Here is a 25,045-nt window from a genome sequence, read left to right as displayed (position 1 = left end):
CAAGAAAAAAAACCTGCAATGGCAATAAGAAGAAACCTTAAATGGAACCAGATTTAACATGGAATTCATCCTCGTTTAGTTAATATGGAGTCCACTTTCGTTAGAATTTTAGACCTGAACCATTGAATGACTGCATTCACAAGTTATCAGAAAACTGCTGTCTGCATGAGCCGAGACCAAGATCTTTATGGTAAAGTAGAAGCGTCTCCATTCACCACATGCACCCCAAAACAACAACAGGCAGTTCTCCACCAGAAGGGGCACCAAGATGAGTCAGACAGGTCCAGACGGCAAAGGGGGTCTGGATTACTGGGAGCTCGGGAGCGCCATGTGTAGCTCGACAGACAGGAAGATGGAAAGAGAGAGGGAAAGAGACAGAGACAGAGAGAGAGGAGAAGTCACATTTATAGTACGTTACATGTAGCATATTTTGTAACGTAACTAAAAAGAAACTGAATCGGAAAAGATCATTAAAAAATGTAACAATATGTGCAGCACTGAAACTTATGACTTGTGTGTCTGTATGTTATATTATGACAAGTTGATGAAATTCAATTTGAGTTTGCTATCATTTTGTATAGTATTTTGCCCTATGCTTTAAGTTAAAAAAATACCTAAAAAGTTTAGAGTTTCACTATAAAAATGTGTTAACCCATCTTAGCACTTTGCTGACATATGAGTAAAACGGTTACATTTGTTTTAAATCACAAAATTTGCAATTGCAAAAAATGCGGCTAACTAGCGCCCATGCTAATTTTAGGGATATTCTATGAAGGGCATGCTAATGATTTAATTTTAAGTCATTATTTTTGTCTGTATTACTTATTCAGTAATTTGGATAAGAATATTCAACGTTCATAGCGACCTCGTCAGCCAACATAAGTGTTGTGGCATATTTCAGATATTTTACAGAGATTATTGATGACTCATGTAAAAGGTTTTTAAGCAACACATGTTAAATAGATCCAAATGCTTAATTGTTAGCTCTGTGGCCTCACACACGAGGGTCAACGGTTCAATTCCCACCTCCTTCCCACACCTTGTGTCCAACATCCACCTGTGTGTATGGAGTTTACATGTTCTCCCTGCAACTGGATCCCTGAACCTCTGGGTACTCCAGTTCCCACCCACAGTCCAAGGAAAATACAGATTAGGCTAATGGGCGTTCCCAAATTGCCCGTAGTGTGTAAATGAGCATGTGAGTGTGAGTATATACAGTATGTGTGTCTCCTGCAATGGATTGGCACCCTGGCGTTTTTTTTTTTTTTATTTTATTATTATTTTATTTCAGGTTTATAAATAATTAATAGTATTTAAAAATATATCTTTTAATGATAGTTGTTTAAGGTAAAGTGTACTTAGGGTGGGATGGGACAGCTTTATTGGTCTAATTAATGGTTGAATGGTAAAGGACATTTGATCCATCCCCCCTTTCCTTACTTTCACTTGTATATTTGTAAATGTGATGTGAATAGGACAAAAATGGCACTTTGACAGTAAAAAACCCTCTAGGACTGTATTGTTTATTTTTAACTTTATCTTTATTGATAATAATAATTCCAATAACAATTAATTCATCTAATAATTCATTGGACTGTGGGAGGAAACTGGAATCTCTGGTAGAAACCCACCAAGTACAGGGAGAAGATGAAAACTACACACACACAGACCATGAGCTGGGAATCGAACCCGGACCCAAGGCCATGCAATGCTCTAATAATAATAATAATAATAACTACAAATAATTATATATTGTTATAGTCCCTAATGTTTGTACAACATTTTTTTTTTTTTTTTTTACAATATTTAAACAAGGTGTATTACAAGCAGACTAATATTAAAATTTACGTAATTTTTTTTGGGTGACTTTAATTTTGAAAAATTGTGAACTACATCCGGAATAAGAGTAAATGATGCCTATTGTTGCTGTAACCCTTTTACATACTGCACTGACTCTGATTACACACGTCGTTTTTTAATCCTCATTCAGTGAGGTGTTATAAATATATATAATGTAAATATGTATATAAATAATATCTGAGGTTTTCAGTAAACATTAGGCGATGCGTTGTGTCCCGTTAGTGTGTGTAGAGCTTTATTCTCGCCGCCACTTTATTCCGCTGTCAGCCCCGCTCCACACTTCCTGGATATTTATAAAATAAAACCCTGAAGATGAGTGAGTCCGATAGCGCACACTCCGAGGCTACCGCTGGTAAAGAAGGACAGATGTCCTTGTCCGGGGGCAAAAGCAGGAGTGGAAATAGCTCCCCTCCGGAGGGAGACGCCGTGTTTGACATGGACGACTTGGAGGAGGAGGAGGAGAGCGACGCGCTGGACACAGCCGAGCCGAGAGACAGCGCTCCGAGCCCGGCGGAGACCTGCGACGAGAGCGCGCCCAAGCGCTGCATTTATGACGGCTGCTCGGAGACCAGCGCTCTGGGGGCCAAGCAGAGGAAACCGTGGATGTGTAAAAAACACCGCAACAAAATGTATAAGGACAAGTATAAGAAGAAGAAAAGCGACCAGGCCATGGCGTCTGGGAAATTAGAAGTGAGTGTTATTGAGTGGTGTAGAGTGACTGACTGACTGACTCTGGTCCTGGTGCTGAAGTCTTCTTACACCTGCTGCTTCATACCGTCTTATATGACAGAAAGTACATTTATGGCATTTGGCAGAACCCCTTATCCTGAGCTACTTACATTTTTAAAATCCCATTATGAGGAGTTAAGAGTAAAGGGTCTCGCTCAAGGGCTCAACAGTGGCACAGTTTGGTGCTGTGGTTTGAACCCAGGACCCCCTGCACCCAAGTATTGCACGCCATCAAAAAACACAAGAAAAAGGTGCCTTATTTTCATATGATGAAACCTGGGAAAACACTAAAATGTTAAAGATTATGAAGTGCTCCATAAGTACACCATGTGATGTATATGAGGAGGGAGGACAAATAGTCTTGCGTTAAAGCCACAAACAACCGGAATCAAATTCCTTGTGTGTGTCAACATACTTAGTGGATAAAACCCAGATTCTAAAATGCACTATGCGTCTTATGCACGGTGGCGTAGCACTATGGCCTAGCACCTCCAGGGTCCCGGTTTGGCTTCGGGCACTTTCTGTTTCCTCCCACAGTCCAAAGACATGCCATCCATCCACCCAGGAACCTGTGTAGTCCACCTAGGGATAGTAGGACCTCCAGTCAACATTCACACACACATTCGCACACTATGGAAAACTTGGGAACGCCAATTAGTCTAATCTGCATGTCTTTTGGACTGCGGGAGGAAACCAGAGCAACCGGAGAAGATTCACTAAGCACTGGGAGATTATGCAAACTTCATGCACACAGACCCAAGGAGGGAATTGAACCCTTGTCCCTGGAGGTGCATGGTGACGGTACTAACCACTAATCTACCGTGCCAGGAAAAGACACGTTGATTAGGCTAATTGGTGTTTTCAAATTGTCCGTAGTGAGTGAATGACAATCAGCCTCGAGCTGGAAACTCGACCCCTTAAGTAATTGCCACAGAAATGACAGATATAACTCCAGGGTGGTAAGTATCCCTAGTCTGATGTGCCGGATGGCCTGTGGAGGGACCAGAATACCAAATACCAATGTTTCTTATGCACCTGACAAGTGTGTGAGAAGCCTTGACAATGATAATGGCAAAGGGACTCTGCAGATTTTGCCCTTTATATTCTAAGTTATATAGTCTTCCTTGTGATATTGAAGTGCTTTGTCACATCTCAAGACATGAAAACAGAACTACTGGACATTATGATCAGAAAACTACTACTTTAAACACACAATATCCACATTGTCATTTACAAGTGATCAGAGAGTAATGTTATCATGTCCACCCTGTTATGAGTTTTTTGCTTGTACAACCAGGTATCCTGAGGTTAAGTTATCAAGATAACGCTTAAAATTTTTCAATGATACTGTCACTAATAAAATGTGCTGCAGGACACGTAAAGTCTATATTGTGCCACTGTAGTGGTTTAAGTAAAGATTTCAACTGAAACAGATCTAGAAAAATTAAATACACTTACATTAAACTCTCTGACTTATAACAGCTGTTGAATAATAATAATAATACAAACACGGTTAAGTTTTCTTCAGGCAGGTTCAGCCTTTTATAGGAATCTATAATGTGATAAGTAGTAAATTACTGGTGTCTCATGGCATAAATGCATTTATGATAAATTGCAGGAGGGCTCAGAGGAGAGGCCTGTGTCAGTGACAAAGCAGCGGCTTGGTGCTATCGGAGAGCGACCAACAAGGCCTTCACTCATAGAGCAAGTGTTAAACCAAAAGAGGCTGGTGAGTTCCTTATTCTTGGAGTATCTTAATACTGTGCATCACATATTTGTAGCTCACGTAGGTGGTCATGGATTTGTGACAAATTTAACATATATGCTATACATACTACCAGTTAAACCTTCTCCATTAGTCCAACATTGTACAGTACTGGAGGTCAGTCTTGGCCTTGCAGTTTTTGCTACTGACTGTTGTTCTTACTTCATAACCTAATGCCATATTCCTTATTTCATAGATTTAAAAAAAAAATCCAGTATTGTTCTGGAATGTAAAAAATAAATTTAAATCCATATATAAATAGTTGATGGTTTTTATATAGTAGTTGTATATATAGTTGTTGTATAAGTTATATATAACTAGTTAACTTGCACATGACCCTTTCTTAAACTGTAAACAACAGCTGTTTTATTCATTCTTTCATCTATACCGCTTACCCTGTGTACAGGGTTGCGGGGGATCTAGAGCCTAATCCAGGAGATTTAGGGCAGGGTACACCCTGTACAGGGTCCCAGTCCATCGGAGGGCAAGATGTTTTACCATATAGAGAAAAAATCTCATTTATAGATGCATCTTTACATAATTGTTGATATTTGTGCTTAACATTTAATTGGTTAAATTTTAATTAAATTAATTAAATTTAGCACATGCTCATCAATCTCAGCCTAAACACACGTAAATAAATGTATAAGCAATGTGGTGTTTTTTTTATTGTCCTCTACATTTATGAAAAGTTGATGTGCTGATGTACTTAAGTTTTTTTCCCATATATCATCTCTAATCTTAGCAGCTTTTGTGCATGTTAGTTCGGGTTGTGGCATTAGAAAGCCGAAGGGACTGGCTTAAAATTTAAAATGATATACAAAGTAATTACAAAGACTAAAATACCTACAAACTCGCCTTTGGAGAAAACATGGCTTAGTGCCATTTCACAATGGTTTTTATAGGATCCATAGTTCACTTCTACTACCACTACTACTACTACTAAAAATAATAATAATAAACTCCTGCTCCATTGCAGTCTCTCTTGCGGAGTCCAGAGGTCATCAGTTTTCTCCAGCAGCAGCAGCGTCTCCTCACCATGCAGACACAAACTCAAAGACATGACCAGCAAAGCTACTGAGCACTGCATCTGCTAACCTTTTACAGTACTGAGGATTTTACACACCTTAAAAGTACTTTAGGAGGTTACTATTATGCCTGAAGGACATGTTGTGCAGATGTTACACTGCAACACCCTTAGTCTCCACTGTGATGTGACATTACACAAAATGAGCTCTCATGATCATTTTAGTAGCAGTTCCACTGTATATGAAAATATTTTTTAACTACCATTTTTTATCACATGCTATTATGCATCATGATGTGTTTGTCGTTTAAAACAATTATGCGAAAGCAGCAACATATCACTAACACTAGTGACTCTGCTCATAGAAATGCAACTGTTTTACCTACCTAAGTATTGCAATATCATTGTGAATGTAAAGGAGTGTATATGCATCTTTATTGTATGTAACTAGATAGGAATCACATTTTCTTATACAAGTACAAAAACTACTGGAAAACCATGGTATGGTAGCTTGGTGGTAGGGTTCTTGCCTGCCATGCGGAAGGCCTGGGTTTAATTCCTACCCAAAGCCCAAACCCCAGCCACTGAATGTAGTGTCGTCCCAAACCCGGATAAAATGGAAAAGTTGCATCACGAAGGGCAGCCGGCGTAAAACATGTTTCAAGTTGTAGAAAGACCAACAACTAAATCTATTGGACAACCCACCTGAGATATTAGGATTCTTAATCTCAAATACATTTGAATAATAATCTCAGTCTTTTCATGTTGATTTAAAAAAAAATTTGTGTTTGCAATAGGTTTGTATTATTTGTAATATTCTTTAATGTGCAACCAAATGACCACACAACTGAGAGGGAAATTCTGTATTTGGAAGAAAAAAAATAGGAAAAAACAAGCATGTCATAGAATTCAAAATTTTGCCATGTTGTGAACACAAAACAAACATCAAGCTAACATTGCTACTACTGATGCATTGCTTTTCCTGTTTTCTTAATCTTCCATCAATGTGTTACTTTCTGGACTGTACAGAATCAGATTATACCACAGTGAACATGATTAAAATCACAGAATAAACAGAAACAGTTGTAATACTTACTTCAGCAATTAGATGCACAAAATGTTTTAAAAGTCTTTTTTTTTTATAGTCTTTGATGTCTTACTGGTACCGTGAACCTCTAAAAAAATTGAAATGTTGGTTTGGACGCTGCGTTCTCCTGTGCTGATCCTCAGGTGTGCTGAGAGTTATGGAGTGTATAGACAATGTTAGGACACAGAGGAGATTGGGTTGTGTGGGGAACCCATTTGGGTCAGAACTTTATCAAGCCATTGCAGAGGTCCATGCAGGTGGATCTCTATCCAGCAGGGGGTGCTAGTGACATCCTGGCGGTGGTATTCTGCACCCCAGCCCTGTAGGAGAAAAGACACTGTGGCACTAACCATGATAATGTGTTCAGAAAGTCTATTATAAAAAATGTGAAAATGAATAGTATGACGATGATAGCTAATACCTTGACTTTTAACTAACAATTTAATCTGTATGAAGATAAAATTAACTTTAGTTTTTTAAATAGTTTTAAATCTGTTCTTAAAGTCTTATTTTATTTACCAGATTGCTATTGGCATAGCCATTTCAGATCTATTGTGATATTGTGCCATAGCCGTATATTAATACAGCCCTAAAATATTCAAATGGACTGTTAACAAGAAACGTCTTTTTGTGGCATGAATGAATGTATGTTGAAAATACACTTTGTATATTACAGTTGGATTAGTACCATTAAGCTTATAAATAAATTAACAGTAATTTAATTGTGAAGAGAATGAATGATAATTCATTCTCTGCACAGGGTTCTGAGTTGTGGAGAGAGCCTCAGAGGGAAAGGTTTGCTAACTTAAATACAGCCAAATGAAACAAGATTCAGAACAGCTGCTGAGCTACAAACAATAAAACGAAACATAATAAATCACCCAGTATTATATTTTTATTAGACCTGATCAAATGATATAATAAACCTAATTTACTGTTAATTTATTCATAAGCTTAAAGGCACTAATTCAACTGTAATATACAACAATGTATTTTCAACATAAAAAATGCATGCACTAAAAAAAAAAAAATCACGGATCACATGATAGCATCAACGATGGTGCGACTACTCACATCTTTAGAGGAAACATAATACTACACATTTCTGATGTAATACAATACGAGTTTTAAAAAAGGCTGTAGATAACTATTGTATTGTGTATTCATTTTTGGGCCCCGGTACACACACTGAATACACACTGTATTCATTCTAATTCATAGTGAATTTTGGGTTAGGAAACCCATTTGATGACTGACCCCAGTTGACCCCTGACTACCTGTTGTGTATTGAGGCCAAAAACAAAAATTGGTCCCACTCTAAATACTGTGGATTTGCATTCTTCAGGTCAGAATGCAACACTAAAGAAGGTAGAAACTACATTGGGGTTTACTTTATACACAGATGGTAAGCTTGAAGAGTGGAGATCCCACAACCCTCCTAGAGAGCAAAATCAGCTGTCTGGGTGTGATGCAGACAGTCATGAGTAAGCTCAAAAGTGCTTTCCTCCAAGTGGGTTACATGTGACTGCTTTTTATTACACAGTGGAACCTTGAATTACGACCATAATTAATTCCGGAAAGTATTTCAAAACTCTCGTAAACCAAAGCAAATTTTCCCCATAAAGAAATAATGGAAACTAAAATTATTCGTTCCACAGCCCCAAAAAATAAATACATAAAAATATTTACTACAAAAAAAAAAGTAAAAATAAATCCCGAAAAGTCCATTTATGCACTATGTCTGTGTGTTTGTGTATGTGTGTGAAGCTAAAGTAAGAGGAGGAATTAGACCCTCCCCTCTTCTCGTCTTACACAGTAAGTCTTATTTGAGTTTTTCCACACACACACACACACACACACACATTACCAGAAAGACTGTTTTATCAAAAAAAACAAGAACATTGTTAGCGCGCACTAACGAAATTACTGCTGTAAAGTAAAAAAATAAATAAAATTACCCTGCACTTTACCTTTAAAAAGAATCACGACAGAGCAGTAAAATGTGTTTTACGCGCACACACATGGTCAAAGTGTTATGGTAAACAGTATGTGTGCACGGATGTTGATTGTACCAGCGAGAGACACGCACTAAGACCGAGCAAGGGAGACGATTACCCACAACTCCGCAGCGCAGGAGAAAGAAAAACCATTGGCTCAGTTGTGATCACCTGACGCTCAGCGTCAAAACAAGAAGCGCATGCGTGCTACATGATACTCAGTACTCGTAAACCAAGACTTGTTCGTTTTCCAAGTCAAAATTAATAAAAAAGCTTTGCTCGTCTTTCAGAATGCTTGCAAACAGCGTTACTAGCAATCCAAGGTTCCACTGTAATTTATGAAAGAAGTAAAAAATGTCAATTGTTAAAAGTGTTATATAAATAACGCTGAATAGATACAAAAAAATATACAGTAGCTCAGAATAATTAAGTATATTTAGTCTGCTTTTTTCATAATCCGTCTTGTCATCTATTTTATCCCCACAGCCAACCCAGTGAATCTATTAGTTGACTAGCCTATACCACCGCCTCTAGTCTGTATGTGTATGAAAACCGTATCCTATTACCTTGACAAAGCTCATTCTGATGGTGCACATCTTCGTGAGCTCATACACCACCTCAAAGCCGTGGTTGACTGACTGGGACAGCAGCTGGGCGAACAGTTGGTTGTTGAAGATTTTGAGGCTGCAGCCGCTGGGGATTTTGCACACAGTGGTGGCATGAAAGCCATGTTGGTAATTGCAGTTGCGACTTTGTACGAAAATGCTGCTGTCACTCAGGCACTCAGCGTACACCTCGCCGCCTACATAATACAGATGCACACCTGCGAAGAGTTAACACAGTTCAGTATGGACATAAATAATTATTTATTAATTCAGTTGGCAGATACTGTGTACTAAAATATTTGCAGCCAGATCTAAATGACTGATATGATTTACTTTGGTTCACTTGATACAAATTGGAACAGATTAGTTAATGAAGTAGACAATGGTAATGTAGTGAAAGCTTTAATTTTTCTAATCAATAACTTTTTCCCAGATTAATATGCCTAAGGTAATTTTAGGTAACAACTATTTTAACATAATGTAAAAACAAACATAACCTAATGTAATATTGTACATTAGTCCAACATTAGCTTTGATCTTGTACAAAAGGACACAATATACACAATATCGGTCTCAGACGTGACCACAAAGTTTCAAGAGTACAACATTAAAGGCAAGACTTCAGTAAAATGTGATTTCTAATTCTCCAACCAGACAGAAATGAGACTGTATAGCTGTAGGATTCCTGGACTCTCTCAACTTGATATTTAGAAAGTTTGTTTCATCACATGCCAAGCAGAAACATTAATACCATCTGTCTTTCAACTATCTTACTCTGGTTTACACATCTCTCTCCACGATGTAGCTGCAGATCCAGCGCATCCAGCAAGTGTGTGTGAAGACTTTTTTTTTATACAGATTTAATATTACAGACCATCATTATCTTGCATGTTAAAGAACCTTCAATTTATAATAACCAGGAATTACATTTAAGTCACTTTTATACTGCAATTACTAATTATACTTAAGTATATACAGTAATATATAATTATACTTAATTACTAATTGTTAATTACTTTAATCAATTATTCTTAAGCATGACCCTAACCCTAAAGGCATAAAAAACAACTGCCACAATTTTAACACATGTAGGTTAGATGAAGCATGAAACCACCTTTGCCTATGTGCCGGCGGGTGTGTTCGATGGTGGAGTTGCGGTTGACGTTGGACAGCAGCCCTAAGCAGAAGCGGGTTTTGTTGTTAGATGGATCAGTGAAGCCGTCCACCAGGATGCTCCGTGACGAGGCGTGGAAGGTCTCTCCAACACGGTTGTTCAGTTCATAGTAAGCAACAGAACACCAGTGCTCAGGCTCCTCATAACACACTGGCCTCAGGTCTACACACACGCACACACACACACACAGTTTACTATCTAGGAGTAAAATTACAGTATACAGTATTTTTGGCACTGTATATTTGTCTGTTCATTAGAATTGACATTGTACAGGTGTTGCACCTCTGTGTGGAGCAGACAGAGTGAGTTTGGGCGTGTTGGATGACTCTGGTTTCACGTCCTGTGGAGGACTCGTTTCCATCATGCTGTAGGGTGGTGGTGGGGTCTCTGCTGGTATAAATAACAAGTTTTCGTTATTTTTGTAATTCTTTACAAAATCGACAGGAAAACAAACAATGTAATTGGATTATACTTTAGCAATAAAATTATAGTCAAATAATTGGCAACTTTCTGCTAAATAAATATCTGTATATCAAATGCATATTTTTTGCATTTACATACAGTGGATATAAAAAGTCTACACACCTCGTAAATTTCTTTTGTAGCGATGTAAAATAATTAAACTCAGACAAATCATGTGTGGATGTGGCTTTGTTTAAAATTAAGCAAATATTCAAACCCGTGTTAAACAGAAGTCTGTGCACACTTGTGCACAAGTGCCTCTGATTAGCCCCAAATAAATAAAGTTCAGTTGTTCTAGTGGGCTTTTCCTGACAATTTCTTAGTCAGGGCTTACAGCAAAAGCCATGGCCCCCAGAGAGGAGGGGATCTCATTGTTAGGTATCAGAAATTCTGGCAAGTAATGGCTGTGGTGTAAGGAGAAGAAAAACAGCCAAGCCCGACTAAACATCTAAGCCCGACTAAATTCTAAAGTCAGAGAAAATGTGTCATGGTCTGAGAAACCAAATAATAATAATAATAGGCCATAATTCCAAAAGCTATGTTTGGCACAAAAACAACACTGCACATCACCATGCCCACAGTGATGCATGGTGGTGGCAGCATCATGTTTTGGGGTTTTTCTTCAGCTGGAACTGGGGGATTAATCAAGGTGGAGGGAATTATGAACAGTTTCTAAATACCAGTCAATGTTGGCATGAAACCTTCAGGCTTCTGCTGGAAAGCTAAAAATGAATAGGAACTTTGTCTTTAACTACCCAAATCTGAATTAACAAAAGAATAGCTTCAACAGAAAATTTAAGTTTTGGAATGGCCCAAAGAGTCCAATCCTGAGCCCAGAGCTATGCACAGGAGATGACCTCATGACAAAAAGACAGAATGCTGTAATAAAATCAACAGGTGCTTCAGGAAAGTATTAGCTTAAGGGGGTGCATATTTATGCAACCACATTATTGCAGGTTCATTCAGATTTCAGTTTATTTTTCAGTGTTTTGTACAGAATATACAGTAGGTCATTAAAGGTGGAAAAATTTGTGAGATTATTTATCTTGGTCTTATTTATTTACATCACAAAAACCTGACATTTTAACAGGGGTTAAATTATTATTTAAAAGGGATGTAAACCGGGTGTGGCAGTTACAGTGGACATAAAAGTCCACTGTAACTGCCACACCCGGTTTACATCCCTTTTAAATAATGTCGAACAGTGATCAATACATTGTGAACAATAAGCAGACCTGTGATGTGGTAGGGACTTGCAGGATCGGACGTACTGCTTGGGGAGTTTGGATGGCTGTGTCCACTTGGGGACTGCAGAGAGCTGGGTGGAGAGGAGGAGAAAGAGCTGCAAGGCACTGGAGGAAACGAGTCAGGGAAAGTGGCATTCTGGGGCATGAGTGGCTCGTTGTGGAGGGATGCATGGCGGAATTTGGCTAGTAGACTGTGTTGAGGGTTAAACTCACTGTGGCGAGGTACAAGAACTGGAGGCAACACTGCAGAATAAAGGAGGGAAAAGGGGGGAAGAAAGAAAGAAAAAAAATTAATAATTAAGTCATTGCACTGTCCTACAACTTACATGGAGTTCTTTCATCACAATTATTAGTATGGTATTTTACCAGACCATGACTCAAGTCTGCCTAGTTAAAATGTGTTAAAACAAGTTAGTACGGTAAAATTATTAACAACTTACATAGAAATTTGTATGCAAGGTAAAATAACTAAAAATTAATAAGGGAGTAATAATAAAGATAATTAGGCCTGTGCAATTAATCAAACTTTAATAATTAATTAATAATTATTGTGCTGCATTCCTCACAAAAAAAAAAAATCTCACTCTTAGGCTTGGCATTAGTCAATCTTTTTTCTTCTTAATTTGTTTAACAGAATTATATTTAAAGTTCAAGAAAATATAATGCTAAAAGCATATATTTTTTAATAAAGTTCAATTAATGGATGTTTCCAAAGTCCAAAGTAATTGTGTTACAATCATGATCTCTATATTGAACATAACTGTGATTAAAAATTTTTCCAAGATCAAGCACTCATGATATTAATAATAATAATAATAATAATAATGGAGTGATACCAAACAGTGATATCTATACCAAAGGTACCTGGTGTCTCCACACGGCGGTAGTGGTAGGGGTTGACACAGATGTCTTTTTGTTTGGAGCCGAATGGAAACTCGCAGCAGTCCAGTGCCTTAAGCTCATGGTGCGACTGTAGGTCAGGCCAGCGCCACACGCGGCAATAGATGACATGTGGCAGACCTTTTCGGTGTGACACCTGCAGCCGTCCATCCAGTGAGCGTGGGATGGTCACGCACTTGCTCGGCTGACCTGGACAGCTCAGCGCCTTCTCCAGCTCCTCCATTGCCCCTTTTTTTTTCTTTAGCTTCTTTACTAGTGAGTCCACTGCTTTCTCTGCCCATTTTTCCTCCTCATCACCCTGTTTCCAGCCCAGCAGTCGCTTCACAGCTGGACTTGTAAAGGAAAACAGTGATGTGATGGATGTAGAGGAGTGCATTGGCACCAAGTGCAGCAAATGTTTTGGGAGATTTGGGGAAGGATGGACTGTAATTAATGCCACAGAAGACGGAAAGTTTAGGGCCTCGGCTTGCTTTCTCTCGTCCACTGGAATCCACTGGAAGTTGAGGGTAAATCCCCTGTGATGGGGATGTTTTCCAAAGGTCTGGGTTTGCACTTTTACTGAATAGAAAAACAAAAAAAATCATGTAAGAGGACAGGTTAAAAAAAAAATACAAGCAGTTATTAAGAATGTTAATGCTTTGGGCACTGTTTGTCTGGTGAATCACTGTTCAGAGAACTGCACAAGAATCTCTCTGGAAAAATATACTCCCCCTCATTATTTTGCAAGTAGCTCTCTACAACATCACTGGGATCTCAGCAGCATTGTTCATCTACTCCTAAGTGAACAGGTGACAGCTCCTGACTGTCACACACCCGTTTTGAAATCTTTTGTCTTATACCAAAATTGAAGTGACCTTCAGAAATGTGGCTTTTCCACTCACTCACCATCTACACCACTTTATCCTGCATACAGGTTCACAGGGGCCTGGAGCCAATCCCAGGTGACAGAGGGCACGAGGCGGGGTACACCCTGGATGGATGCTAATCCACTGCAGTACACACACTCATTCACGCACTATTGACAATTTGGAAGCACCGATTAGCTTAATCTGTGGGAGAAAACCCACCAAACAGGGGGAGAACATGCACACAGTGGCGGGACTTGAACCCTGACACTGCAGGTGCGAGGTGAAACTGCTAACCATTAAGGCACTGTGGGAAAATGTACTACATCATATATAAATCTGATTATTCACCTGTTGTGGAGGTAAAAGTGAAAAAAACTCCAGAAGTGTTTAAGCATCCAAATATGCTTTATTATGTACACGTAAATAAGACAGGAAGAAACAGTGTAACGGGGTAAATCAAACCTGAGTAAACGGTGAAGAACTAATGTAATAAAATGTGTAAGTGCATCGCGCGCGCTCTCCCTCTCTCCCTCTCTCCCTCTCTCTCTCTCTCTCAGTGTCTGGTTGTGAAAGCGGCGTCTGACAGTCTGAGAGCTCAGATCCGCCTAATCACCTCACAGACTTCTACTCTCATCACTCTGCCGCTCAACTGCACATTCCTCACTCACACACACACACACACACACTTTTTTACTCCAATTTAAAAGAACGGTTTAAAGGTACAGTGTAAAATTATAGGCTGATAATTAACGCGAAGTGCTGCAGTGTGTCTCTGAGTGTAACACACCTACAGGGTTAACTTTAAAAAAAAAATTTTTTTTAAAGTTGAAACACACATACACTACAGTGTAGCACATGGACGCACTTGTCATCCCCAGTCATAACATGTTTTATTTGTATTAATATTTGCCCTGTTTTCACACGAGACTCATTATCCAATTAAACAATCACAATAATGATTAAAGCGCGGTGTGGAACAGAGAGAACTTCTTACCTGGTTTTTGGTGCGATGCAGAACTCCCCCGTGCTGCACCCTACTGCTCCCGCTACGTCCGCCTCAGCCTCTGTGTGTGTGTGAGAGTGTGTGTGCGTGCGCGCGCGCGCGCGTGTGTGTGTGTGTGTGTTTGACTGGAGGTGTAGCGCGCGTGTGTGTCTGGATGGAGCCGCGGCTCCGGCTGCACATCCCGGCGTCAGCCAGACTGGAGCCGCAGTGCCTGCGTGCAGGATTCATGCGCGCCGCCGGAACTTCTCCCAGAGCGCGCGCGCGCGCTCAGCGCATGAACACACCGTATCCGAACGGGACTGAACTAAAGCAATAAGTGCATTCATCTGAAGACGTGCAGGTGGACGTTGTTATCAGTGGTGGGTCCTGTAGTGTATAAATGCATTTCAGAGAAGCTTTACAGGACTTTACACGCACGCTGCACTTGTCCATCATCTCACATTACGGCGCGCGCGAACCTGGTTGCTATTATTATTATTACGCTTTATATTTCATCATATCATTTATTTATTCCTTTTTGCAAATAATCTCCATCAGATTTTTGTGCTCACTCCGTTCACTTTCATCCTCAATTTTTGGCTGCTTGCCAAAAAAGTTTTTTTTTTTTTTTTTTAATATTGATGGCTCTATATTTCTGTTGCGGATGGATACGTTTCGATACGGCGTGCGCGCGCAGTCTGTTCTAGTTAATGACGCAAGCCTGGACGGCGACAGAGAGTCTACAAGTTTGACATTTTCACAGTTTACAGCAACTGCAGGGGAACGAAACAATACTCCAAGTAATGACAGCGCCCATACTCACTCAGCCCAGTGTGTGTGTACAGTGGAGAGCAGCTCGGCTAAGCACACACACATGAAAAAGAGAGAGACTGGGAAAGGTGATACAGGACGCGCGGTCCAACTAACGCACAACAAAAAACCGGACATCAATGTGCTTTTGACTTGTTTTTTTATGGTCCTGGTTTCTCTGAGACATACGAGGAGAATATGGGGGAAGAAAAAACTACTAAGTAAAAGGCGCGTGACAGAAAAAAAACCCCACAACGTTGAGTGCACTGCATCAAATGAACTTGCAGTCTGGGTCAAACTCAAAATAGATGCAAACTCCAAACTAAAATAGTCTTTTGATGTGCATGTACACTTAGAAAATAAATTTAGCACACGTAAGGTGTAGGAATACACTGATCATCCATAACATTATGACCATCCGCCTAATATTGATTAGGTTCTCCACACCTGTCACCAAAACAGTTATGATCTGTTCTGACACCTTTATCACAACCAAGGTTAACATTAACCTTTATATCAGTCTGATCTACACTAGCTCTTCTATCAGATCAGATCAACGCGGCCAAGCCTTGAATCCACCATGTGCATCAGTGAGCTTTGGTCACCCATGACCCTGTCACTGGTTCACCAATTATCCTTTCTTGGATCACTTTTGGCATGTCCTGACCACTGCAGCCTGGGAACATCCCACAAGAGCTGCAGTGTTGGAGTTGTTCTGGCCCAGTTCTCTAGCTATTACAATTTGGCCCTTCTGACAGTAGCTAAGTTTTTTATATCTCGTCAGAATGGCGGCTGAAAGTGGGTGGGATATATTAGGCAGCGGACAATTTTTTTTCCTGCAGCTGATGTGTTGGAAACAGTAAAAAAAAAAAAAAAAAAGGGCAAGCATAAGGATTTGAGTGACTAAATCGTAATCTCTGGATGTCTGGGTCGAAGCAACTTCAACACTGCTGGTCTTGTGTGATGTTCCTGGTCTGCAGTGGTCAGGACATACAAAAGTGATCCAAGAAATAAAATCGGCGAAAGGATCGAATGGGTGGCCAAGTAATACTGATGCACAAAAGCTTGTGTAGATTAAACTAATAAAAAGGGTAACGCTGTTTGTGATAGAAAGGTGTCGGAACACACAGTGCATTACAATATTAGGCAGGTGGTCATAATATTATGACTAATCTGTGCATGTATACACATCGGCTGAGAAAACGCTAAGAGTGTAAGAGTGAACATGTAGAGAATGCAGTATATACTAGGGTTAACCCCCACTGGTTTATGTCTTTTCTGAGACCTGTACATGCACAACCCTGCAATACAAGATCTGGATTTGATAAAATATTCCAAGTAGAACCTTAAAACTCAGGAAAGAACCTTTAAGGAATCATTTTTCAAAGAACAGACTTGTATGATTTCCACTGCTATTATTATCATGTTATAGTGCTGCCATACCATGTTATGTGTGGCATATCCATTTTTTTGGATTTTTAAAACTAACATAAGCAAAAAAAAAAAAAAAAAAAAAATGTTGTTCCTTAAGTAGGACATAAAATGGTTGATGATATATTTTCAAATTGTCTAAACTATGACTTAAAATTTTCATTCTGAAAAGGCTGTAAGAATACATTTAATTATGGTTGTGATGTTCTTTTATTTTGCTTTACAATAATAACAGTTCACTTCAGCAATAATACAACATCATAAAAAAGGATTTCGGCTACTGTGCAGTTTGTAGTCATTTAATAACGGCAACAGTATCTCACTATCATTTGTAGCAATCATTTGTGGGTGTTGCATGGCACACATTGCAGCACGCTCATGTAAATCCACACACCAACAGCAGCAAGGTCTACTGGGATTTCCGTGGATACTCCAATTTCCAGGCACCAGTAAAGTACCGTAGTCTGATGAAGATGAGATCTCTTCCCATTTGTAGCCAGCTCCAGAACGGCACTAACTTTGATCCTGGAAAGATTTAATTGACATGAAGCAATTTAACGATAGCCAACATATAACAATAACAAACATGAACATAACACTATAGTTTTGCACTAGTTCGAATTAACCTGGAGTGAACTGACAAGTAATAAGCAATGAATTAGTCAAATGACTGAAAGCAGCTGATCCACCACTAACCTTCTATTTCTGTCCAGTTAACCGCCACTTCAGCTATAGGTATCTTAAAGCACTGGGCGATGTACAGAAGCTCCACATCAAATGCCCTGTGTTAACAAAAGACCAGAATAAGCACAGCAATGAGATTCTGCCCCCCCCCCAAAAAAAAAACCCCACCACAAATATCAGGTTTAGTGAATATACAATGCTGTGCAAAAGTCTTGAGTCACCCCTCATTTCTCCATATTTTGCTTCCAAAGAGCCAGACTTCCTTGTATTTTAATGTAGCTCTTATGTAGGAAGTTCTTTTTTTGCTCTCGTTTTCAGTCCTGTCCCTGTCAGTTTCAGAGAAATGTTTTTGTTTAAGTCAAGGTGACCTACAGTATGAGAATCACTGAAGCATAAAAAAACATGAGGGGTGGCTCAAAACTTGTACAGATGTTTGTACTTGTACATTCTTAGCCAAGAGCTGACAAAGGTCAGAAACAGATAAATTTATACAACGTCAACCAAATCTATCTATACATATAATAAAAGGGTAAAGTTGGCGTGCCTGTACATTGAAGATATTTGTAAAAAAAATTATAATGGGGGGGGGCATAAGATGAGTAATAGAACACATCAAGATGCTGGTTTGGTTGGTCTTTCGGCTGCACCTGGCAAGGGGTTGCCACAGCGGACAAACACCCACCATTGAGCCACCAGCGCCCTACAAGATGGTTTTTGGTAATTGTTTGTTTGTCTGTGCATGCATCACATAAAAACTACTGAACAAATTTTAATGGGGGTTTCAAGGATGTATTTGGCCGAGCTTGAGGTAACATATAGGCTCACGCAATCGGCCCACGGGAAGAGAAGTCATGCCACTTTAAAATTTAAACAAAAAATGGCCAAATTATGCCGGATTAAATTCCATGAGAAACTGCTATATTGAAATATGGACTTATGGATCTGGGTATTTAATGAGCCGGTTTGAGGCATCAGTAATCGCTGAAATTAAAGGAGGAATACACTTAACTAGACTTAAAAGAGATTCCATCCTCTTCTGGATGACAATCTGTAATGCAGTGATGTTTAAATCCAGTCTTTCAGAGCCAGCGTCTAGCAGAGTTTGTAATTCACATACACCTTGTTCAGACTGCAGGCGAATCAAATTTGTTTCACAAATCTGATCTTTAGGACTGACTGTCATTATTTGTAAGTTATCAGACAAGATTTGGCTCAATTCAGAAGGGCAACCCAAATCTGACACGTTGCTGACCTTCCTGCATTGGCTGCTGTGGTAACGACCCTGGAGGCTTGCATGTAGCACCATAGAGATACATCGCCCGATTCTGTACACTTCCTCTCACTTTGCCTGTACTGAAGCGTCCACCTCAAAGTGCTATTCAATGAAGTAAAATTTTACTTCATCCTCTGTCCAGGGACTATTGTTCTCCATTTCCATGGAAGTGTTTAAGCCAGCTGCTCTTCTGAAAACACGGTCAATTTAGCTGCACAGAAACTTTAAGGGCACGGTCGTAACATGGGTAATAGTGCCAAAAACTGAAAAAAAAAAGGAGACATTCAGAGACCTTGGAAAGCATAGCAACCTAACTTTCATATCAATCTTTTTCTTCTTTCATTTTCATCTCCATTTTTTTCATTACTTCACTGCTGGTTCAAATTAGATTTGCAAATCGGACAGAATGTGTTTTTGTTTGCATGAAAGCAATCTGATTCCAATCTGGATATGTCAAAAATCATATTTGTCCTGGCAGTCTAAACAAGGCCTTAAACACACCCACTGAACTTGAAATTAGTTCAACTTCAACTTAGTTAGTGTGAGCAAAAGAATTTGCAATAGTGCAGAACCCTGGTCCTCCAGAACTGGATTTGAAGAGCCCTGCTGTTGTAGAATTATAAACCAGTGTAAATGTGTTGGGAAATCTAACAGTAGTAAATGTGTTGAAAACATGTTTAGTATAATCCTATTATGAACAAATGTCCTGCAGGATAGTTAATATCAGCTGGGATGCCACATTAATTATAAACATGTGATCGTGTGAGACAGAGCCCACGGAATGGTGCCTCAGGGCGGACTGTTTTACCAGCGTTCCACATGCAGACTGCTGAATGTCCTCAGCGCTGCTTCACGAGTAAAGAGCTTAAAGCCACACTGCGTGTCCTTGATCCCTTTGACGCAAAAGAACCACACCAAGAAGTGGAAGCCGTACATCAGGAAGGTCCGGAACAGAGAGCGCTGACACAAGAACAGAACACAGTAATATTTTAACATACTGATTTTTACTTCAAACAATTATGGTATAGAAAAAAAACCTATGAGAAAGCATTAGGAAGCATTTTTAAATTAGTTTATACATGAAGCAGAGTGAATTAAGCTCTAGAAGTTTTGAATACCTGAGCCACTGATTCCTTTTCCAGGTGAGCCCTAGACCCACAAGCGATAGCCATGTTGTCCTGAGAGACACAATGAGTAAGGAAGGATAGGCATTAAACTTTTGTTTATTATTTTCTACAATGTCAAATTATCACTTGGAACAACAAAACAGTTGTGCAGACTGGAATACTACAAAATATTTAATACTTCTAAGCAGTGCACTACATTACCACACATTTCATTCTACAAGCACACAATGCTCACTGGTTTCTGACTGAGATTCTTTAGTCCAGCCTCCGCCTTTTCAATGTCAGCAAACTTTGTGGCTCCATCTGCATCAGCCATTAAGATGAGACGTCCACGTGTGCGCAGAGTGCCCTGAGGAGATGTCAAACACTGATTACATTAAACTGCTGAGTTATGGGAAAGTTAGACGATGGTAATGCTGTGTTGAAACAGGTTAAGAAGCTATGTTAAGAAGACATGGGGTTTTATGTTAAATAATTTGCCATCCTAAAACTAAAACAACTATAAGAAACAATAGCTTGTGTTAAGTGCTTGTTAGTGTCACATGATGTGTCACATGAAAGAACGACTTACCATGCGTACAGCGCCCCCTTTCCCTCTGTTCTTCACTAGAGTCAGTACCCTCACTTTATCCTCCCCGAACTTTTTTGTGTATCCTAAGGCAACCTTGGGACAGATCACAACGACAGAACAGTGAACAAAACCTTTTTTTTTTTTTTTAAAGTTATCAGAGATCAGAAAAAGAAAATAACACTGACTCTAATGTGTTAAAAAATATATCAAATTTTAATGTTGTGACATTTACATTTTTACGTGAGACTTGTGCCTTCATTCACTCATACATTCGTTCCTTCAGTAACACCTTTATTCCGGTCGAGATCACAGCAGTCAAAACCACACACTCATTCAATATCTGTGTTATTTTTTTCCTATACATTTGTACCAGCACAGCATCTACTACCATGCCACTACAGTGTCAGTGTGTGTCATGCTTTATGTGTGCGGAGTGTGTAGAGTGTGAGATGGTCCATTGTTAAAAAGTGGGGTAAAATGAGCAGCTATGTGGCAGATTTTCCTGACAAAATGATCGATGAACCTATAAGCTAAGTATGCCGGATAAAACAACTGCTAAATGTAAACAGTAGTTAGATGTACTGGGGTAAAAAAAAAAAAAGCGAGGACAAATTTTTTTTTTAAAAAGATCATACCTCTGTAGTTTTGTCTTTGCTGCCATCATCGACTATAATGACCTCATAGGTAAATGAAGGATTTTTCTTCTGTATAAGAGAGAAATCAAGCACCATAATTCACCTAATTTACATAAACACAAACATGCACCCTAATTAATCTAAACACTCCAGTTTTCCCCTGCTTTAAAATACCAGAACCAACTTTTAAATTTCATAAACTGGACCAGATTATTATTCTTTGACTATAGAGGCCTTGCTGCCACCTGCTGGTCTTAAACACAAACTGCATACTAAACATGCTACTTATCTTAGTAACACAAGCAATAAAATAATTTCTATAATCTCAAAGGATCTTGAAGGATATGCATTTATTGGATTATGTAGTCAACATACAGTATCTCATGCATGTGTGTATTCTGAAGTGAAAAAATAATAAAATATTTATGTTGAAATATCAGCAAATTCACAATATACAAATCAACATGCAAAAAGTACACCCACCTGTCTTTTCTCAAGATACTCCATGGCTTCTTCCATCATAACAGGCACTGGCGAAAAATAATAATAAACAATCAAATTAATGTTTGTGTTTTTTTCCTGTCAAATGGAGGATTTGAGTATTTGCTGCAAATAAATTATCAATATCCTGCAATTTTACAGTCCCCACATACACACACACAATCATTCAGGTTATATTCAAAACACAAAATTGAAATGAACAGGGTAAGGCACTGCAAATACTTTTCACTGTCGCATTATCTGTGTTATTGTGCCGTACTTAATACTGTAAAGACAAACTGAAGGACAAAGCTTACGTCTGGATTGCTCATTGTAGGAAGGCACCACCACAGAAAGTTCCAGCGAAGGAGGCTCATACAGACTGGGGAAAGGCTTTCTCACACCCGCCGCAGTGAGAAAGTGCTTCTCCTTCTCATCACACCTCTGATCCACCATCCCAGCAGTGACATGGGCGATTACAACAAGCTACAGAGTAAATCACACCGGTCAGACAGCACTGTTCTGAAGCATCCTAAAGCAGCAGTCCTTACATTTGATATCCCCCAAATGGGGTTGGGTTGAGTCTGGATCCTCCACCATTACCATCTCGGGCAGTTTTTTTCATGTCACATTATTCGCATGTTTCATACTCATTTCTTTCATTTTAATTCTGTAAAATTTGTTTGCAACAATGACCATTGTTAAAAGGGCTAAGTAAATAAACTTGAATCGAACTGAATTGCATAGTTTGCGGTCTAGTAGGATAATAAGATAAACAGGTTTTCCTGATGTTTCCTTTGCCTGCATGTCATATACATAGATATATTCAAAATTAGAATTCAGGTTTAAAACTGAAGCGGCTGTTTTGGGGAACTTTTACATTTTCCCCCCCTAAATTCCAAACTTTGTTATAAAGGATCTACATACAGCTTTTAATGGTTCCACCCAAAAGACAAGCTAAAGGACCTCCAAAGGCACTAAATACAACGGTTTGTGTGTGTGTGTGTGTGTGTGTGTGTGTGTGTGTGTGTGTGTAATGTTTTGTTGTGTAAAGAGTGACAAACTATTAATGAGATTTCACCAGGTTTAATATCTAGACCTTCTCATGTTTAAAGGTTTAGTAACAGCTGCTCTTCAGTGTTACAGTGCTCTTCTTCACGCACATTAGCAGTGACCCGACCGTCGCAGAGGCACCCTTAAAAAATATTCAGAAATGTTCGCTCTTTAGTTTATGTTAAAAGTGTGTAGTTGACAAGGCGAGCTCTGGCAAACTGCAGCAGCTCCAATAAACCAGTGAGGCTAGTTTAATAACCGAGCTAACACTTAGCTGGAACACTTAAGAGTTAAAGACACCTGTGAAGTGAAAGTCAAACTTACCACGAGCAGGATGAAGACAGCCAGGGCCAGTAAGCAGTGGATGACTTCACACAGCCCGAGCTCCATTCTCCACTCCCGAGTGAGCAGCTCAGTCAGGAGGAAGTGTCAGCGGGCAGGGAGCGCTTTCTGACCAGCTCATACAGACGACGGCTTTTACAAACACGATTTTCAGGTTTACGTCTATTGAGGATTAGACAATGAGTGTGACTTAACTAGGAGGAGCAGTTAAACTCTCCATCATGAAGGTTTGCCTCCACTCAGGCTAAAACACCTATGCGGAAGTGAAGTGTACTAAACCACATCATCACATTACAGCAGGAGAGTGTTTGAACCGGGCTGGAACGAGCTGCAGGTGACGCGGCGCCACCTGCTGGCCGGGAGGCCTCGCCATATTGGAAAGGTCCGTTTGTGAAGGGCAGACTAAATGGCCCAGTTATTTTCACTTGCTTTTAACACAGACATCATAGATACATATTATTTATTACGAGCTTATGTTTTTATTGAGGATAATTGCTTTCAGTTTTTCACAATGCAGTAGCTGGATAGAAATAAGTGTATGTTAGACCACATGTGTAAACCTGTAGTCTAACTTACATTTATTCATATTTACTACTCCTTATCCTGTACAGGGTCGCGAGGGGCCTAGGGCCTATCCCAGAAGACTTTGGGACAAAAATTAATTGCAGAGCAGACACACACAATTCAATTAAATTTAATTGTCGCAAAGCAAATTTACACAATCAAAAGAAAATTATGGAAATTTGTATAAATTGTGAATAATGTGTATGAATCAAAATGATTACATAGTGCCTGATAAGCAAGTACACACACACACACACACACTACAGATAATTTGGGGACACCAATCAGCTTAATCTGCTACTTGCACACAGACCCAAGGCGGGAATCAAACCCGATCCTGGAGGTGCGAGGCCATCTATGTGAGCATGTCACCTTTACAAGAACGGCAGCTATTTACTATTTAAAAACTATTTACTATTCATAAACTGTGAGATATGTAACATATCAGTTAATGATGGATGGCATTGTGGACTACTTATTCGTTAACTTAAGTTACTTTATTACTTTTGTGCGTACCTGTCTAGTATTCATGAATGGATGTTGACAACCACTATATATAACAACAGACCAGACTCTCGCCTGTATTATCACTGCAAAATATTTGGCAGAAAAATAGTAATACTCTAATACAACATAACCATATGACCTGTATTTTTCTCTAGGCAGTTAAGTCTCTAAGTTGCTGATCAGAAGATCAGGGGTGCCTGCCAAGGTCAGACCACTGCCACTACCAGGATGTCACTTGGTAGTGACATCACTTGGGCAAGGCCCTTAAATGTAACTGTTTAAACAGAACTACTGTTGCTAGTCCCAAAGTCTGGAGGAGGAGGTTTGGGGATCAGGCTGGCAACCTGGCTCCATAAACAGCATGGGAGGAACAGGAAAAATATTTATTTTAAAGATGTTAAATGACAGAAATCTTAAATAATTAAAAGAAAAATACAGTACACAAGATTTTAAAAGAATAGGTTTTTAATATTGCAAAAAAGCAACACTGGACTTAATTGTGAGTCAATTGTTCAGTTAAAAGACCCCCCTGCGCCACAAATAAATTAATCTCTTGTGCCATTTATGGGACCAAACATTTTTTGGGTGGGGATTCCACTGGGTACTCCGGGTTTCCTTCCACAGCACAAAGATATGCAGAGTAGGGTAATTGTCCAGGGTGTACTCCGTCCAGGGTGTACTCCGCCTCATGCCTCCTGGGATAGGCTCCAGACATCTGGAAATTTGGACCCTGTACATGATAGGCAGTATAGAAAATGAATGAGTGCATGGCACCACACACACACACAGCTCTTTCCCCAGACACTTGATCAGATTTTAAACTGAGTAATTTGGGTAAATACTTTCAGGGGTGAACAGGACTTTGTGTGGATGCTCTAAATGGTC

The 25,045-nt window shown here is 39.4% G+C and overlaps 3 protein-coding genes across 4 annotated transcripts; 1 reads left to right on the top strand and 2 right to left on the bottom strand.

The window, feature by feature from the left end:
• The first annotated feature begins 1,931 nt into the window (after window positions 1-1,931).
• rfxap (regulatory factor X-associated protein) lies at window positions 1,932-6,476 on the top strand. Its single transcript, XM_053516379.1, has 3 exons — window positions 1,932-2,550; window positions 4,208-4,318; window positions 5,334-6,476. Exons 1-3 carry the CDS (start codon window positions 2,173-2,175, stop codon window positions 5,433-5,435), a joined length of 591 nt encoding a protein of 196 aa, XP_053372354.1. The 5' UTR covers window positions 1,932-2,172; the 3' UTR covers window positions 5,436-6,476.
• On the bottom strand, window positions 6,163-14,867 carry smad9 (SMAD family member 9). Of its 2 annotated transcripts, none has more exons than XM_053516377.1 (7): window positions 14,696-14,867; window positions 12,818-13,411; window positions 11,942-12,196; window positions 10,527-10,634; window positions 10,185-10,406; window positions 9,032-9,288; window positions 6,163-6,788 (listed from the first exon to the last, which is right to left on the bottom strand). In XM_053516377.1, exons 2-7 carry the CDS (start codon window positions 13,227-13,229, stop codon window positions 6,645-6,647), a joined length of 1,398 nt encoding a protein of 465 aa, XP_053372352.1. In that variant the 5' UTR covers window positions 13,230-13,411; window positions 14,696-14,867; the 3' UTR covers window positions 6,163-6,644. The 2 variants fall into 2 exon arrangements, with proteins under 2 accessions (XP_053372352.1, XP_053372353.1); XM_053516378.1 differs by having other exon boundaries at window positions 10,527-10,631; window positions 14,696-14,866.
• Window positions 14,868-17,209: 2,342 nt separating this feature from the next.
• alg5 (ALG5 dolichyl-phosphate beta-glucosyltransferase) lies at window positions 17,210-23,373 on the bottom strand. The gene is made up of 10 exons (XM_053515583.1): window positions 23,072-23,373; window positions 22,012-22,180; window positions 21,698-21,744; window positions 21,215-21,283; window positions 20,580-20,672; window positions 20,244-20,357; window positions 20,000-20,059; window positions 19,690-19,841; window positions 17,621-17,706; window positions 17,210-17,449 (listed from the first exon to the last, which is right to left on the bottom strand). Exons 1-10 carry the CDS (start codon window positions 23,135-23,137, stop codon window positions 17,334-17,336), a joined length of 972 nt encoding a protein of 323 aa, XP_053371558.1. The 5' UTR covers window positions 23,138-23,373; the 3' UTR covers window positions 17,210-17,333.
• Window positions 23,374-25,045: the final 1,672 nt, after the last annotated feature.

This window comes from Clarias gariepinus, chromosome 17 (genome assembly GCF_024256425.1).
Source record: "Clarias gariepinus isolate MV-2021 ecotype Netherlands chromosome 17, CGAR_prim_01v2, whole genome shotgun sequence".
Classification (NCBI taxonomy): domain Eukaryota; kingdom Metazoa; phylum Chordata; class Actinopteri; order Siluriformes; family Clariidae; genus Clarias; species Clarias gariepinus.
This window is presented reverse-complemented; position numbering and strand designations above follow the sequence as displayed.

Excerpts from the sequence above, each read along its gene's own strand:
- rfxap (XM_053516379.1), top strand. The coding sequence starts at position 2,173 with ATGAGTGAGTCCGATAGCGCACACTCCGAGGCTACCGCTGGTAAAGAA. Across the intron at positions 2,551-4,207 it reads TGGCGTCTGGGAAATTAGAA|GAGGGCTCAGAGGAGAGGCC; the intron begins GTGAGTGTTATT and ends GATAAATTGCAG. Across the intron at positions 4,319-5,333 it reads TGTTAAACCAAAAGAGGCTG|TCTCTCTTGCGGAGTCCAGA; the intron begins GTGAGTTCCTTA and ends GCTCCATTGCAG.
- smad9 (XM_053516377.1), bottom strand. The coding sequence starts at position 13,229 with ATGCACTCCTCTACATCCATCACATCACTGTTTTCCTTTACAAGTCCA. Across the intron at positions 9,289-10,184 it reads CCGCCGGCACATAGGCAAAG|GTGTGCATCTGTATTATGTA; the intron begins GTGGTTTCATGC and ends AACTCTTCGCAG. Across the intron at positions 6,789-9,031 it reads TCAGAATGAGCTTTGTCAAG|GGCTGGGGTGCAGAATACCA; the intron begins GTAATAGGATAC and ends TTTCTCCTACAG.
- alg5 (XM_053515583.1), bottom strand. The coding sequence starts at position 23,137 with ATGGAGCTCGGGCTGTGTGAAGTCATCCACTGCTTACTGGCCCTGGCT. Across the intron at positions 20,060-20,243 it reads AGAATCTCAGTCAGAAACCA|GACAACATGGCTATCGCTTG; the intron begins GTGAGCATTGTG and ends TGTGTCTCTCAG. Across the intron at positions 17,707-19,689 it reads AGTCTGCATGTGGAACGCTG|GGCATTTGATGTGGAGCTTC; the intron begins GTAAAACAGTCC and ends TTGTTAACACAG.